Source organism: Physeter macrocephalus, chromosome 9 (genome assembly GCF_002837175.3).
Source record: "Physeter macrocephalus isolate SW-GA chromosome 9, ASM283717v5, whole genome shotgun sequence".
Classification (NCBI taxonomy): Eukaryota; Metazoa; Chordata; class Mammalia; order Artiodactyla; family Physeteridae; genus Physeter; species Physeter macrocephalus.
Genome location: NC_041222.1, coordinates 99,564,954 through 99,581,160, shown reverse-complemented (window position 1 = coordinate 99,581,160; position 16,207 = coordinate 99,564,954). Strand labels below are relative to the sequence as shown.

The following is a 16,207-nucleotide window of genomic DNA, read 5'->3' as shown; positions in this document are numbered from 1 at the left end:
CCTGCGCGTCCGGAGCCTGTGCTCCACAACGGGAGAGGCCACAACAGTAAGAGGCCCGCGTACCGAAAAAAAAAAAAAAAAAAAGGAACAAACCCTTGATAAATACAAAAACCACCGAATCTCAAAACGATTGTGTTGAATAAAGGAAGCCAGACAAGTATGATAATCATATGTGTCTGATTCTGTATAAAATTCTACAAAATGCAAATTTATCTAGAAATTGGAGGAAGCAGATCAGAGGTTGCCTGGGCATGGGGGTTAGGGTGCTGGTGGCAGGGGGCAAGGGGGGATAAGGAAGGCAGGAAAGAGGAATTACAAAGGTGCATGAGATAACTTTGAGGGTGATGGATATGTTCAATATTGATTGTGCAGTTGGCTTTACTGTGTCTACAAACGTTAAAACTTATCAAAGTGTATACTTTAAATATGTATAGTCTACCATATGTCAATTATATCACAATAGAACTGTTTCTAAAAATGTAGTATATTAAAAAAAAAAAAATGACCAGGGTCCTGACCAAGTCCCTGCTATAGGCCAGCTGTCTGACAGTGGTAAGTCATTAACTTTCTGGAGTTTCTACTTCCCACTGTGTAAAAAGAGATGATTGCAAAGGCCCTTCCAGCTCTGCCTATTTGGTTGAGCCATGGGTCACTCATTCCAGCGGTCCTCACAGTTCGTGACGACCTCGGGACCGTTCAGTCAGCCTACAGACCTGGCTGAGAGGAAGGGCCCTGAGCTGATGCCTGCCTAGAAGACCCCAGTGATGTCCCTGTCCTGCCCAAATCACCATCCAGTGTGCCCCGTGATCTTCCCGGAGTCAAGAATTGGGAACAAAGATGTTACAAACATCTTTGTAACAGAATACAAAGGGTTTTCCCTATTACAATGTACAGTGCACCTTCATGAAAACAACCACTAATCTCTCCTGCCTCCCACTGTATCTGGCACAGGGACTTTGGCAGAGTAGGTGATGAGTTTTTAAATGCCTTCAGCGGAGACCCTACCATGCGTGTGCACACCTGCTAAATGTATATAAAAGTGCTGAGTGTGTAGCAGCTTAAAAATATGCCAATTCGTTCATTTCATCATCAAATGAAAAGGTTAGTACCATCAGAGCTGACTATAGCTATTGTGTACACGATTAAAGTGACATAAAAGGAGTCACACAGAATTATTTTTTGCTTTAGTTCAATACTATTTGGTTTTTAAATGAAGGTTTCATCTTTTCTACATCTCATACTGTATTTTGAAAACCGAACCACATTCTGTAATTCTTTTCAAGAAAGTTGTTTTTCACTTTGTGCTTAGAGTAAAAATTCAGTGTTAAGAAAATTTATTTCAAATATAGTTTGCATATATATCAAATACCCAAATATTATTTCCCCTTCCAGTGCTCTGAATGTCATATGATTACATTCGGAAGTGACATGGAAAGGTCAGGTCTTGCAAAGACAAATGAAAGACAATAAGTCCTCGGACAAAAAACGCTTTATAAACATACACACCGATGATGGGATTTCCTTTATTCTTACTGAATTTCATTTGTTTTTCTCCGCACCAGTGCAAATGGCTATTCACTTCCCTTTTAGATGGTGGGCACCCTGGTTCTACCTCTGCCGAAGTGTGGTGTCATTAGATCAACCTGATGCGTCCTTGGATTTCCCAGAAGGCACTGAGGTCCCTGGCTACCCAATTCATGCAATGAATCGTCCATCTGTTGCCCTCAATTCAGGCTACGTGACCAGCACATCTGCGCCTGTCGACACAGGAGCTGTCTCGCTTACGTGCTCGCGCAGCTAGCGCTGTGAGGTGTTCTCCCTCTCCCCTCCTCTGCCCTAAGGAGCAAAGGAAACATTGCTGGTTCTCTATTCCATGGATCTTGGGCTACATGCAGCTTTTTCACTCCACTTTCATCACTAACCAGAATTCTGTGCCCTGTACAACTGGCCCAGGCACGGTGGCACTCAGTAGTTTTTGCTTGTTTGTCATGTGTGATTCTTCACTTAGAAGAGGAGCTTTTATTCTGCTGCAACTGGTCCAAATTACAGAGTGAGCCTCATTCATCAATGACTCGCCTACACACAGTTGCTGATTTCTCCCATTTCTTTGCCATTTTTTCTGACAGATCTTACAGTTATTGTGTCCACTTTGTCTGGGCAGCGTTTGTCTCTAATCCAAATTTGGAAACAAACTGAAATAACGAGGTTATATTTTTCTTTTCTGGAACTTCCATATCTTACAGCATCTCAGGGAAACAGGTCCAGTCCCCCTTTCTGGAATTTCTGTGTTGAGGTTACCTGAGTATAACGAAGCGGAACCATGAGCAACAGAGCCGCCCATCTGTGAGGTAAGAGTGAGGCGGGTAGAGCTGAAAGCGCCAACGTCAGGAACACCAGGAAGCAGAGCAAAGCGCAAACCCAGAGAGAAAAACCCAGGACAGCAGCAGTCACAATTTGCAAAGGCAAAGTCAGAGAACAGAAGATAAGATATACTCTGTGTGATATGTGTCACCGTACATTTGTCCAATCTCATAGAATGAACAACACCAAGAGTGAGTGAACCGTAATGCAAACTATGGAGTCTGGGTGATAGTGATGTGTCAATGTAGGGTCATCAGCTGTAACAAATGTACCATCTGGTGCGGATGGTAATAGTAGGGGAGACCACGGGACGGGGGCAGACGGTATATGGGCAATCTCTGTACCTTCCTCTTAATTTTGCTGCGAACCTAAAACTCCTCTAAAAAATAAAGTTTATTAATTAAAAAATGTTATTGAAGAGCCAAAAACAGAAGCTTCTTCCCATGCCGACCCCACCTGCACCCCCAGTATGTGGCTTAGCCATTATATAACCGGACTCTCCAAGGTGAACAGATGGTTTTCCCTGGAGCATTTTCAAACTACCAAACACAACTCAACAAGCCTTAAACAAGGTGACAGATTTTTTTTCTTCTCCACAAAGATACACAAGTTCAGGCACCTATGACTTTTTGTCAACACCCTCTTCAGCAGCAAGGCAGGTTCAGGGACAGGGCCTGGGTACGACAGTAGCCAACAGTTCCTTACCTCCAGAAAGGAGGAGGGGAGGGAGGGCTTTAAAATAAATATGCTCAAGGCACCAGAGCTGAAACAAAATGGGCAGAGACAAGTGATTAGGAGAAACTGGAGGCTCTGGGCCTCTGATGGGAAACCCAGAACTCACACAAAAACGCTATGCTTAGGGCTCCTGGGTACATCTTGGTACCTGGGTATATCTCTGAGAAGGTAAAGAATAAAAGGCCCCATTCTCATGCCTTCCAGCACTTTATCTCTGGATGGTCTCCCTGACAATCCTGGAGACTTTGTAACTTCCAGTATGCAGCCTTAAAGCAGGCACAAGTGTGGAATGTGGTCAGAGAGGGGAGCTCTCCTTTAGAGTATGACATGGTCGGGAGGTCTTCTCCTTTAGTGTATGAAGTGGTCGGGAAGGTCTTCTCCTTAAGTGTGTAATGTGGTCAGGAGGTCTTCTCCTTAAGTGTGTAGCGTGGTCGGGAGGTCTTCTCCTTTAGTGTGTAGTGTGGTCGGGAGGTCTTCTCCTTAAGTGTGTAGTGTGGCCGGGAGGTCTTCTCCTTTAGTGCGTAGTGTGGCCGGGAGGTCTTCTCCTTTAGTGTGTGATGTGGTCGGGAGGTCTTCTCCCTAGTGTGTAGTGTGGTCGGGAGGTCTTCTCCTTTAGTGTGTAATGTGGTCGGGAGGTCTTCTCCTTTAGTGCGTAGTGTGGTCGGGAGGTCTTCTCCTTTAGTGCGTGATGTGGTCGGGAGGTCTTCTCCTTTAGTGCGTGATGTGGTCCGGGAGGTCTTCTCCCTAGTGTGTAGTGTGGTCGGGAGGTCTTCTCCTTTAGTGCGTAGTGTGGTCGGGAGGTCTTCTCCTTTAGTGCGTGATGTGGTCGGGGGGTCTTCTCCCTAGTGTGTGATGTGGTCGGGAGGTCCTCTCCTTAAGTGTGTGATGTGGTCTGGAGGTCTTCTCCTTAAGTGTGTGATGTGGTTGAGAGGTCTTCTCCTTTAGTGTGTAATGTGGTCGGGTGGTCTTCTCCTTTTCAATGTATGTTTCAGCCCAGGGTGAAGTCGTCCCTGGTCCTCAACTGCCTCTAGACTTAGCCCCAAGGAAGCACCTCCTTGGCCTGAACAACGAGGACAGTGTAGGGGGAGCCCCCTCCACTAATCAGAGTACCTTGGACACTGTGTTTTAATAATAGACTTCTGTGCAAAATCTTTATCTGATGAAGACATTCTAATGCTTACCAAAAGTTTCAAGACTTACTGAAACAGATGGCCTCTAAGATACATCCAATGAAAAGAAAAAGAAATCCATGTGTCTATAGGTCAAGTTCATCTAAATAGTTTCGGACCACCAGACATTTTTTAATAAATCATTTTCTAAAATGTAGTTTATTCCCACAAGAACTTCATTGCTTAATTTAATATCTTTTGAAGTATCCTAAAATGCTCAAGAAAGTCATATGAAAATGCATTTATTGGAAATGCTTAAAGAAAAAGCTTAGAAGGACGCAGTCTGAAATACAAACTCTGTTTTCTTCAAAAGAAATGCCATCAGAAGAGACGGCTGGGACCTCTAACTAGTGGGTGACACTCTGAGTAACTTTCTGCTCTGGAGGGCTTTGCAACCCTTCTAAGTGGAGGCAACAACACTGCCCTATTTCACAGGCCTGTGACAAAGCTCAGCCTCTGGAAATGTTTTGTAGATTTTATAAACCAGCAATTAATATAAGCTACTATTATAATATTTGTTGAGAGTTTTGTGTTATAAACTGTTCTAAACCTAAGATGGGCAACAGGTAAGTCACCAGTTCTTGTGATTTTCTAGGACTATTGTAATTATAATAGTACTGGAGTAGAAAAGCAATGTATCCTTAACCACAGGAAAGAAGAAGAAACACAGTGAAGGGAAGGAGAAGTGGGGAGAGAATATGACAAGAAGAAGAGGAAGGAGACAGCTACAAGTAAGAGGGCCCGACCCTGTTGTGGGTAAGCATCCTCCTCAGGAAGCTTCTGCCCCAGAGACGGGGCACTGGCTCCCATGTGCAAAGCCTGAAGAGGCTGAGGTCAGCTCTGTCCCTCGGCGCCCCGGACAGACCCTGCAATTCCACGCATCAGAGCCCAGGATTTATTAAGCAAAGCCTGGCCCACAGCTGAGAGGACTCGGTGGCCTGTGACTGATTTGCATGCTGATGAGGCCCCAGCAAATCTGAGGCAAGCCTGGCACACAGCAGTGACCTCTTCGGAAGCTGCTCCGTTCCTACTGGGTGATTCGCTCACATGATGGGCGATTGTGTTTTCATACGAGTCCCTTGCAGTTTCAACTTGGCAGATGGGACAGCAATTGACCCAGATATTTATTTTTAATGTAACTTAGACAAGAAAGAAAGAAAAAGAAAGAAAGAAAGAAAGGAAGAAAAAGGAAGGAAGGAAGGAAGGAAGGAAGGAAGGAAGGAAGGAAGGAAGGAAGGAAGGAAGGAAGGAAGGAAGGAAGGAAGGAAGGAAGGAAGGAAGGAAGGAAGGAAGGAAGGAAGGAAGGAAGGAAGGAAGGAAGGAAGGAAGGAAGGAAGGAAGGAAGGAAGGAAGAAAGAAATAAAGAAAGAAAGAAAGAAAGAAAGGAAGGAAGGAAGGAAAGGAAAAAGAAATAAAACTAATTCTCAGGCTTTAAAAATTGCCAGTCATTATGAAGTAATTAAGACCCAAAGAATCACATAAAATTCCTAGAGAAGCTCAACCCCCTATAAGGTTTTTTTCTCATATTACATTATGGCTCCATTATATGTGATTTGAAAATATCAGTGTAGGCACATTCGTCAATTGCTTTTGCAATTATGTTTTAAGAACTGCTTGCTATAGCAAAGTCCTCTTCACCTCCCTCCTAAATCCTTGAGAATATAATCCCAAAACAATGAAAGAACAACTTATTTCTAGCACTGGATGAGTATAAAGAATGTTTTTATTATTGTTCCTTTTCATTTAATTGGACTATTCGAATTTTGCCATCAGATATGCTGAAATATTGACACATTTAACTACTTAGAGTCTGTCAGTCTGTTGATCTTTGACCACTACACCTGTTCCCAGCAGTGAATTAAGCTGCTCAAGAAGAGAGGTGATGGAACAGCTAAACAACCTAGAGAAAATGAAAACATCAAGGACATATGAAGAATATACTAAACATGCAATATCTTCAGATACTCCACAAAGAATCAAAATTCATTTGCCGCCTCTCCTCTTAAATGACAAACAACAGACACTGACATACTGGAGTCTTTGGCTGCTAAACCCGACAGGGAAGGAAAGGCATGAATGCTTCCTTCACCACCTGAGGAGGGAGGTCTTGTGCTGCCTCATGTTTTGGTGTTTGCCAGCTGTCAGCCCTTTGAAGCTATGGAAATATCTTCTTCCTCCTCTGTGATGTCTAATGCTGTATTGAATTATTGTAGCAAACTCAAAATATCTCTAGCAAAGGGCGCGCATGTCTATTTTGTTTCAACTTTGGACAACCCATTAGCATGGTGGTTCCACGGCTGTGTGAGCACGAGAGATCATGTGATTTTGTCAAGCCTCTGCACAAGTACAGGCGCTCTGGGGTTCTAGAATCCAGGGATGAAGGGCATACTGGTGAAGACCGAAAGCTGCTCTGAGTTCAGTAAGATTGCATGAATGTGTCTTTCATTTTCACAATGTCGTCTCCCTTGCAGACTGAAAATCCGAAGTAGCTGTGAGCGAGATGGTTACTCAGACCTTCAGGACCTGCCTGGTGGACAAATTTATTTGCAGACTGTTCCCAACTCTGCAGGCCCCACGGCCCACAGCCCAGGCTGGAAACCAGACCTGCAGAAGCTCTGAAAGAGGGCAAGGCAACAACACCTACTGGTCGAATGACTTCCTTTCTGGCTCCAAGGTCAGGAGAAACAAGAGATGCAAGCACATTGGTTAACAAGAGAGGCTCCAGCACGCTCTGCTGTCACACCCTCAGCTTGGCTCCCGGCTATAGCACACAGCACTGAGAGCATCCAGCAGACATAAGAACGATGAAAAAACCCCAGTGCTCAATTAAAAAAAAAAAAAATCCAGCCTAACTGAAATGATAATTGATCTCTCAAAATCTTAATTCAAACTCAACAGCCACCTCCACTTTGAATTCTTGATCGCCATCCTCACTTAAAAGGGCATGATGCATGGAGAAGTTGTATTTGGTCCTAGAACCCAGGTTATAACTAGGAGTCACAGGACCCCTGACCTCGGGCCTTGCTTTCTGCCTGGTGGTTTGAGAGAGGTAAGCATTTTCACCCTGCCTGCTACAAGTTCAAGGTTAATTTTATGTCTAATATAAGAGGAGCAAAAAGTGATCAAATTGCTTATAGCAAGAACTGAACACCAGAATTCTGGCATTTTCAGGGATATGTCAATAACTTAGTAATTTACCTTGACTGACATTGAAAAGAGTACAATAAGACTTACTATGCACTAAAGAGAGATTTAATGTAGTCTGCAAGGAATTTAGAAAGAGTTTTACATTGCTTGGTAAAATCTGCTAATAACAGAACTCATCACTACTTTGAAAAAGAATGGGGTCATTAATCTCATGCAAGATACACAGACATGCACATCCACCCAAACACTTCAGAAATTGTCAAACTAAAAAAGTATATTGAGTTTTTTTATATTAGTGGGGAAATTATTCAATGCTTTGTTAGAGTTCTGAAGCATCGAGGAAATAAGGATTTGCATTTGGCGAGGGGGGTGGATATGACCTACTGAGAACACAGAAGAGAAAAAGAAGAAAACGTCTAGTGCTTGTTGTGCCGCGTGCACATTCTGTGGGCTGAGCCCCGGCCCCTGCCAAGCGATGCTTCCTGACCCATCACTTTTATCTTTAATATACCCAAGAGCTACAGTGATAGAAAGCTTATGTCCTGGATTTCCTACTCCCAGTATGAAATAATTTTATTTTCAAATAAGAACCTCACCACAACCCTATGGGCTTCATAAAGCAGCACTGCCCTCATTTTACAAGAGAGGCAGCTGAGTCCAAAGAGTGGTACAGCCTCGGCATGGACACCACCGGAAGGTGACAGGAGCCTCCCACTCTCTGCTCCTCCCAAGCCCTGGCTCCTGCTTGGGACTTCTACCAAACATGTTGCATGAAAATCCACCAGAGTATTCTGTTGATAAAGAAAAGCGTCTGGGCCTCAGATTTTCCACGGTGACTGTATAAATCTCTCTTATGAGAGAAAGTTGTACAGTCCCTTTCATGCTTCTGGTTTTGGTGCCACTTGGCTGTGCAGATTTCTAAAAGCTTTTGAATAGACTGATAAACATGGAATTGTTCTGAACATCTGTAAGCAAAATACGAAAAGATATTACCCAGTGAATGAACATCCTGGGTTTTCTTGCCAGAAATGGGGTTATTTGTGTATTAGGCTAATGCACTGAAATTAACCCAGAATGCTTATCCATTGCAGAATGTCTTTTCATATTTTCATCTGTGTAGTCGTTATTATAAAATGTAAGAATAATTCTCTATCAGGGTATTCAAGAAACTGAATAGCTCAATTACTTCTAAAATCAACGTAGGAAAGCAACAGCATGCCAGTTAATCAGTTGGTTTGCATAACAAATGTGTGGTTTGTGTGAGTGAGAGAGAGAGAGTGTGTGTGTGTGTGTGTGTGTGTGTGTGTGTGTGTCTAAAGCCAGGGTCAGCACAACTCTTTAAATGTGAAAGATCAAGCTTTCATTTAACTATAGAGAAAGAATTCTGGAAGACAGGTACTAGCATTTTTCAACTTGGTATCACATACAACGATATGAAGTACCTAGTACAATGTCTTGCATGCAGTACATTCCCAATCAATGGTGAATTTAATTCATCAAGAAAGCCTACACGAAATTTAGGCTCTTCCTGGCTGTTCCCTTGCAGGTGTTTATGGGTTCTCCAGTGCCAGGCATACACTGAGCTGTTAAGGAATACCACGTGCATGAATGAATCCTTGGAAATCATTTCAGGAACAGAATGAAGGCCACTAAGACTTAAATTACTTCTCAGCACATATCTTAGAGACAGATCTGAGACACAACAAGAAACAGTAGCCAAACAGTGGCTGTGAGCAATGCTACCCTGCATCCAAGCTGAGACTGGGTTCTTGGTGCAGGAGCTGGCGGCGGGCAGCTCTCAGGGGACTCAGAGTTCAGGCCTAAAATACCTGAGAGATGCAAGTTTCTCAGTCTGTGAGCTCCAGCGCTAATTGATGAATCTGAGGAAAGGAAGTTTAAGTGCCTATTATAGGAGGGTGGTCACTTTTTAAACAGGTTTAAATGAAATGATGGACATGTGAGGGACGCGGAGTCTCTAGGGAAACGCAAGGAGGCAATCACAGCCTTTGGAAAATCATGGCAGTCAGGCTTCTGACTCTCAGCTCTGAAGGCCAAATTCCATTTCTACACTGAATGTAACCCAAGGTTAATTGAAATATGGAGAGAATGACCTGTGTAGACTAAACTCACAATAGACTGAGATATACATCTCAGAATAGCATTTCATTGAATTTGAAATGAGAAGTAGAACTGTCTGGCTGACCTGGTCTCCTTGCATTCTCTTCCTGTAAATAATCTCCACAGGAGGACAAAAGACGAGAATTTTCTACAGAGTGTGTACCAGAACAAGATGAGTTAGTGATAGAACTTCAAAGTGTCATGGTGTCAGGCTCTGGGAGTTTGTCCAGCAGCCAAACCTTACAGGGCAACCCGTGGGGGGCCAGCAGAACCTCCCCTTTCCCGGGCTAGCCTGGCGGACCTGGCTGACCAGCCTCACTGCTAAGGTTCTCTTCTTTTCCTTTTACATACGTCAGGGCATTCCGTCAGGTTACTCTGAGGTCCCAAAGACCCAGAAGCCAAGCTCTCTTCTAAGTGATTGCCTATCTTGGCTCCGATGCATTACGGGCTTATTTTATACTTCATTCCCAAAAGGCAACTTTGCAAATGCTTGAGGAACTGTTTTCCCCATGGGTCTTCTACATGTGTTAGGCTCTAGACTCTCACAGATCACCCAGCATGTAACAGACCCCTTGGTGAGCCGTTAATGAATGTCACCGTAGGGGCCACCTCCTCTCCTGGCTGTTACTAGAAGTCATATGTCTTTTCCACGTGCCTAAGCACAATTCCAATCACTGGCCCATCTGTAGCCACACAGAAGCACCATTCAGACATTAATATGCAGCCTGTCTGGACACACACCTGCTTCCACATTCACATGCATACCCACTAGCAAGCAGGCATGACCAACTTCAGCCAATGGTTCTGGTTCCATGGCTTGTGAACACCAATCTGTTCGCCAAGACAATACTTGTGGAAGCTCTGACACAAGCTCTGACTCTGGAAGCATCTCCCAGATGATCGGTCAGGGTAGAAGGGAGTGGTAAAGCTAGCCCAGTGGGTTTTGAGAACCCCTTCCTGAGTGCAAGCCCTATAATTCTGGCACCTGCCCCCAAAAAACCCAATGGCACCTCAGGCTCAGGCGTCCTGCTCTGTGAGAGAAGGCAGTTGCCACACAATTCAGGTCCTTGGGCTTCTTTTCTTGAAGGAAGGCAAGAAGGAAGGAAGAAAGGAATACCTTTACAAAAGACTCCTGGTTGTGACCAAACTTTTACAAGCTTAATTACAAACACAAGAGTAAGCAATTTGGAAATTAATGCAAATACTGGAGCATAGACTAGTATTTCTCTCACATGAAACCTCAGCAATGATTATACATCTTAGCAGAGCCTGGGTTTTTCTTTCTTGCCAGGCAGACCCCTCCAGGGCTGACTTGCTCAACAAGGCTTTGAGCACCTGAGGCCCCAGTAGGGAGGCCTTGCCAGTATAACCTGCTTTCTGTCTCCCCCATCCCTCTTCTTGGTCAAAAATCTTTAATTAGCTGGGGACCTTGTTTGTTCTCCTTCCCCGCTATTCCCAGGGATCTGAAGGCTCCACCACTTCTGTGCTAGAGAGACCTTTCTATCACAGCTTCTCTCTGCCTTTTTGTTTTTCCCTTTCATGATCAGAACAAAAAAAAAGCCTGGGGAAAGAAATCATCTCTCCTTCTGAGTCTGGATAAGACCCTATAACTATCTTTTTCCAATCAGGAACAAGTTTCCATGACAACCATGCTTCCGGATGCCACCACTAACTTAGCAGGTAGTGTTCACATCAAATAGAGAGTTCTTTACCATCCTCCGTGGTTTCTGTACTTCACTGTGGCTACAGGCCTCTAACGCACCAGATGTCTGCATGAACTGTATCCTAAAAGGGTTTTTTCCTTGTAAACATCAGAAAGACCCAAAAAAACTGCTTGGTATTTTCCTTACAATAATCATTAAAAAGCATACCGATAGATTCAAAAGTATACATGAAAGAGTCTGTGTGGAGGAGGGAAGCATAAATAGGTGGATGGAGAATGGCTGGGCCGTGATGACAGCTGGGTGACTTACACCACAGTCAATGGCATAAGTTTTGAGCTGAGACCTAATGAGATCGGGAGATATGACCTTGGGTAAGTTACTTATTCTCTCTGAGCCTCAACACTCCTTCTGTAAAAAAGCAGAAACTGAGGCCCTTCATGGGGCTGTTTGAAAGCTTAGGTGGAAAAAAGCAAAGATGCAAAAAGTGCTTGTTACAGTGTCTGGCACATGGTAGGAGTTCAACAAAGGGCAATTATCATGTTGTTCTTGTTACGGTGAAGAACTGAATTGGAGAGAGTCTGAGCAAACCAGCAACCACGATATTCTAATTGATGATTAACATTTTGCTGGTAGACAGTAACAGTATAAGCAGTAGATATCTGGAGGTTTTCTTAGCAACTTTTTCTCTTAGGCTATTAAGTCATGTCTGCAATTACAGGAAGGAATCTATTCATTTCCATTCCTAAGACTTAAGAGGATACACCTGGGCAATCTCCAGGGTTCATCTGAACCTCTCTATTTATAGTTCTGCATAAGCATTTGTTTAATTTTGAAACAGAAGCAGAGGAAAAAATGGATTAACCATTAACGTATTTGTTCGATATTCCACATTCTCAACACCGATCAGAATATTTCAGTTCTTCTCCAGAAGCAAGAAAAAGAAGAATATGTATATTTTCATGATATTTTCATTGTTGCACAGATCAAATTTCATTTCAAAATCTGAATTCATATTGTAGCAAACAAATCGACACGCTCATTATGGAACAAACTCCCAAACTCCAATTTCCCCCCCACCTACATTCGCAGTGCCCTCAAAGAGCTGAGAGGGCCCTCCACAAATAACACCAATGCAAACCTTTATTTTTAACTGATAAAACTATTTACATATTTTTTAAAATCCCATTTCTGTCAATGTGGTGGGCTGTATATTAGATAAACTCTCCCTATTAAGAACTCTTAAGATAGTAAATAAAATATTCTTTTAAAAAATGTATTTTACAGTATGGATGTGCCTCAAGAAATTCAAAACAGAACTATCATACAATCCAGCAACCTCTCTTCTGGGTATACACACAAAGGAAGTGAAATCCGTATCTTAAAGAGACATCTGTGCTCCCATGTGCACTGCACCATTATTCACAATAGCCAAGGTATGAAACAACCTAAATGTCCATCCATGAAGGGATAAAGAAGATGTGGCACATACACAACGGAATACTATTCAGCCTAAAAAAATGAAGGAAATCCTGCCATTTGCAACAACATGAGTGAGCCTGTAGGACGCTATGCTAAGTGAAATAAACTAGACACAGGAAAAAAATACTGCACCGTCTCACGTATAAGCGGAGTCTAAAAAAATCGAACTCACAGAAGCAGAGAATAGAATGGTGGTTACCAGGGAAATGGGGAGATGTTGGTCAAAGGGTACAAACGTTCATTTATGTAAGATGAATTAGCTGTAGAGATACAAGGTACAGCCTGGTGACTGTACTTAATAATGCTGTACTGTATACTTGGAATTTGCTAAGAGAGTAGATCAAAGGTGCTCTCACCACAGAAAAAAAGGACACGAGGAGACGGGTATGTTGTACAAACGTTCATTTATGTAAGATGAATTAGCTGTAGAGATACAAGGTACAGCCTGGTGACTGTACTTAATAATGCTGTACTGTATACTTGGAATTTGCTAAGAGAGTAGATCAAAGGTGCTCTCACCACAGAAAAAAAGGACACGAGACGGGTATGTTAATTAGCTTGACTATCAGTAATCGTTTCACTATGTATATCAAAGTATCATGCTGTACACCTTAAACATATACCATTTTTATGTTTAAAATGAAAAAAAAATTTTAAGAGAAAAATGTGTTTTAAATGTGACCAGAGTTGGCAGAAAGGTAAAAGGAAATCCTTGAAGGCCAGAAATAACAAAACAAAACAAATTCCAGAAAGGTTATCTGGTAATTGAGCTAGAATTTGCCATGGAGGCAACTGCCTATCCCGGTCAGCAAATATTTTTCTGTAAAGGGCCGGATCATAAACATTTTAGGTTTCACAGGCCATACTGTCTCAGATGCATCCACTCAACCACAACTGTGGCATGAAAACATTCACAGATAACATAAATAAATAGTCATGTCTGTGTTTAAAAAAAAACAATACTTTATATAAATAGGCAAAAGGCAGGATTTAGCCTGCAAGCCACAGTTTGCCAATCCCTTCATTATAGCCTGATTTTTAGTGTCTTTCCCTCGAGAAAACAAGTCTGGTATATGACACATTTGTCCCAGGTGATACAGTGATGTGGTGATGGTCCCAATTTCTTCACATCTCCCTGTACACCTGCCTTTGGGATGTCCCTCTCACACAGATTCTGGGCTAGACCATGTGACCTGCTTTGGCCAATGGGACCAATAGTAAATGTGACTCAGAGACTTGAAAAGTACTAGCAGAATGGTGCTTGTCCTCTCTTACTGCTCCTAATCTCTGCATCCGCCATCACGTGAATTCACCCAGGCCAGTGTGTGAAAACATATGTCCCATCATCCCCATTACCCCAGGCAAGAGGAAGTGACAGCCAGCAGCAACTGCCAGATGTATGAGCAAAGCCATCAAAGACCAACTAGCCCCCAGGCAACCCACCAGTTGACTGGAATTACATGAATGAACCCAGATGAAACCAGAAGAACCACCAGGCTGAGCTTAGTCTAAATTGCTGACCCACAGAATCATAAGGTAACAAATGACTGTTTTAGCGATTAAGTTTCAGGGTGATTTTTCTGCAACAAAAGCTAAATGACACATTCTGTAGGAAGTCTATTATCTTCTAAAAATATGAAGTGAAAGGCCAGCAAGTATATTTATAGAAACGGGCAAGAGAAGACTGAGAAAACACACAAAAAATTTATTTCCATTTTAAAGATCCTGTCATCCGCCAGCAGGGACAAGTCCGTCCTTGTTCCTTATATGATAGAGCAAATTCTTCCTACCTGAGCAGACTTCTTCATAAGTAGGATTGGGAGTGTAGCCTCCTGCATAACCAACTTGAGTCGAATATACTCCTTTCAGGGTCCAGAATTTCCTTTCAGCTCCCCAGAAACAGCCCATTCCTAAGAAAAAAATATGATACTGATTAGTCCTTTATCAAAAACAAGGTGGTCGGGCTTCCCTGGTGGCGCAGTGGTTGCGCGTCCGCCTGCCGATGCAGGGGAACCGGGTTCGCGCCCCGGTCTGGGGGGATCCCGCGTGCCGCGGAGCGGCTGGGCCCGTGAGCCGTGGCCGCTGAGCCTGCGCGTCTGGAGCCTGTGCTCCGCGACGGAAGAGGCCACAACAGAGGGAGGCCCGCATACCACAAAAAAAAAAAAAAAAAAAAAACAAGGTGGTCATTGCATATCAGAAGCCCTGTTACACTAGAAAAGAGAAGTTGTTCCTGTCATCTGGTAATCAAAAATGACTAAGATTTTATCTTTTAAAGAAGTAGAGTTTTTAACATCTAAAAAGAATTTTATTTAAGGTTATTTTCACAGAATGTCTCTTTGCTTTAGTTGTGCAAAAATTTAGAAAGCCTCAAATTTTAATGGAGTTAGTAAAGCTATACCTTTTGAAATAACACAGCAAAAGGATAACTGCATTTGATGAATGATTTTCACACTCAGTTCATTATGGACTTGTCAAAACATAGTAAGCTGTAGGAATAGTAGAAATTTATTTAATGATCAGCATCCTGGTCGTGTTTTCTTTAAAAATTCTAACAAAGGAAGGTAACACTAAATTACTGATTTAAATGGGAAAACTTCCCCAAATCAAAACAGATTGACACAGTATTTGATTAATGATTGCACATGTGTTCAGTTTTTTTTTAATTTTTAAAGTCATTAGAAACTTTCATGTGATAAATCACTGCTCACCAAAAAGAACCTTTTTCTGAGTTCGAGTACCGAACATAATGAATAAGGAAAGAGAGACAGAGGAAGGCAGGCAAAGAGGGAACAACAAATAAAGAAACTCACAAAAATGGCATTCCATTCAACTAGCAAACATTGTGCTCAAACCAGTGGTTAGTTATTGGATTCCTTTGAACCTATGATGAAAACTAAGAACCGTCTCTCAAGGATGCACATACTTAGACACATCTAAAATGCTGCATTACTTTTCCTGGGCTCCAAATAAAGAATCTTCATTTTTCTACCACGAGTTTCTAAACTGTCCACAACTGCTATTCTGTGGTCAATTCCTAGATGTAAACAAGATTACTGCCTCACTCAAGTTTTACATGGCTTTATTAAGTCATATATAATTAAGATCGTGGGTAGAACAACAGTTGGCAAATTAATATATTCCTCCTACTTTAACAATCACTAGATTTGCTAGATTTGATGACAGAGCTAAAAGAAAAATTAGATAGAAGTTTACTGAAATTCTTGACACTTGTTAATATAGTACTTTAAGAATTCAGAGCAACAACCAAAAAGAAATGTGCACGATGTTATACATTATAAAAAATATATTTGCTCAACTGTGATGGGAAACATACTAACCAAAAGTAGGTTAACAGTTAAAAAATATGATAGAGCCAAATGATGAAGTTTAATGCAGTAAAAAAATTACTATTGTGATAACAATGCAATATGGAAATATGTATATAATTATATCATAATTACCTAAGGCTAAATTTAAAAGGGAAAATCACGGTTATATGCATGTTTTTATTACAAAACTATGAAAAAAACTCAT

At 42.2% G+C, this 16,207-nt stretch overlaps 1 protein-coding gene across 5 annotated transcripts in view; it reads right to left on the bottom strand.

Annotated features, from left to right (window-relative positions):
- MSRA (methionine sulfoxide reductase A) overlaps positions 1–16,207 on the bottom strand; it is a 388,589-nt gene that overhangs the window by 187,205 nt on the left and 185,177 nt on the right. For all 5 annotated transcript variants that reach the window (XR_008618287.1, XR_008618289.1, XR_008618288.1 and 2 more), the window contains exon 3: positions 14,464–14,583. Coding sequence is in view for 2 of the 5 variants with exons in the window: in XM_055087349.1 (XP_054943324.1) it covers positions 14,464–14,583 (120 nt within the window). In the remaining 3 variants the exon portion in view is untranslated. The remainder of the gene's footprint in view (positions 1–14,463; positions 14,584–16,207) is intronic.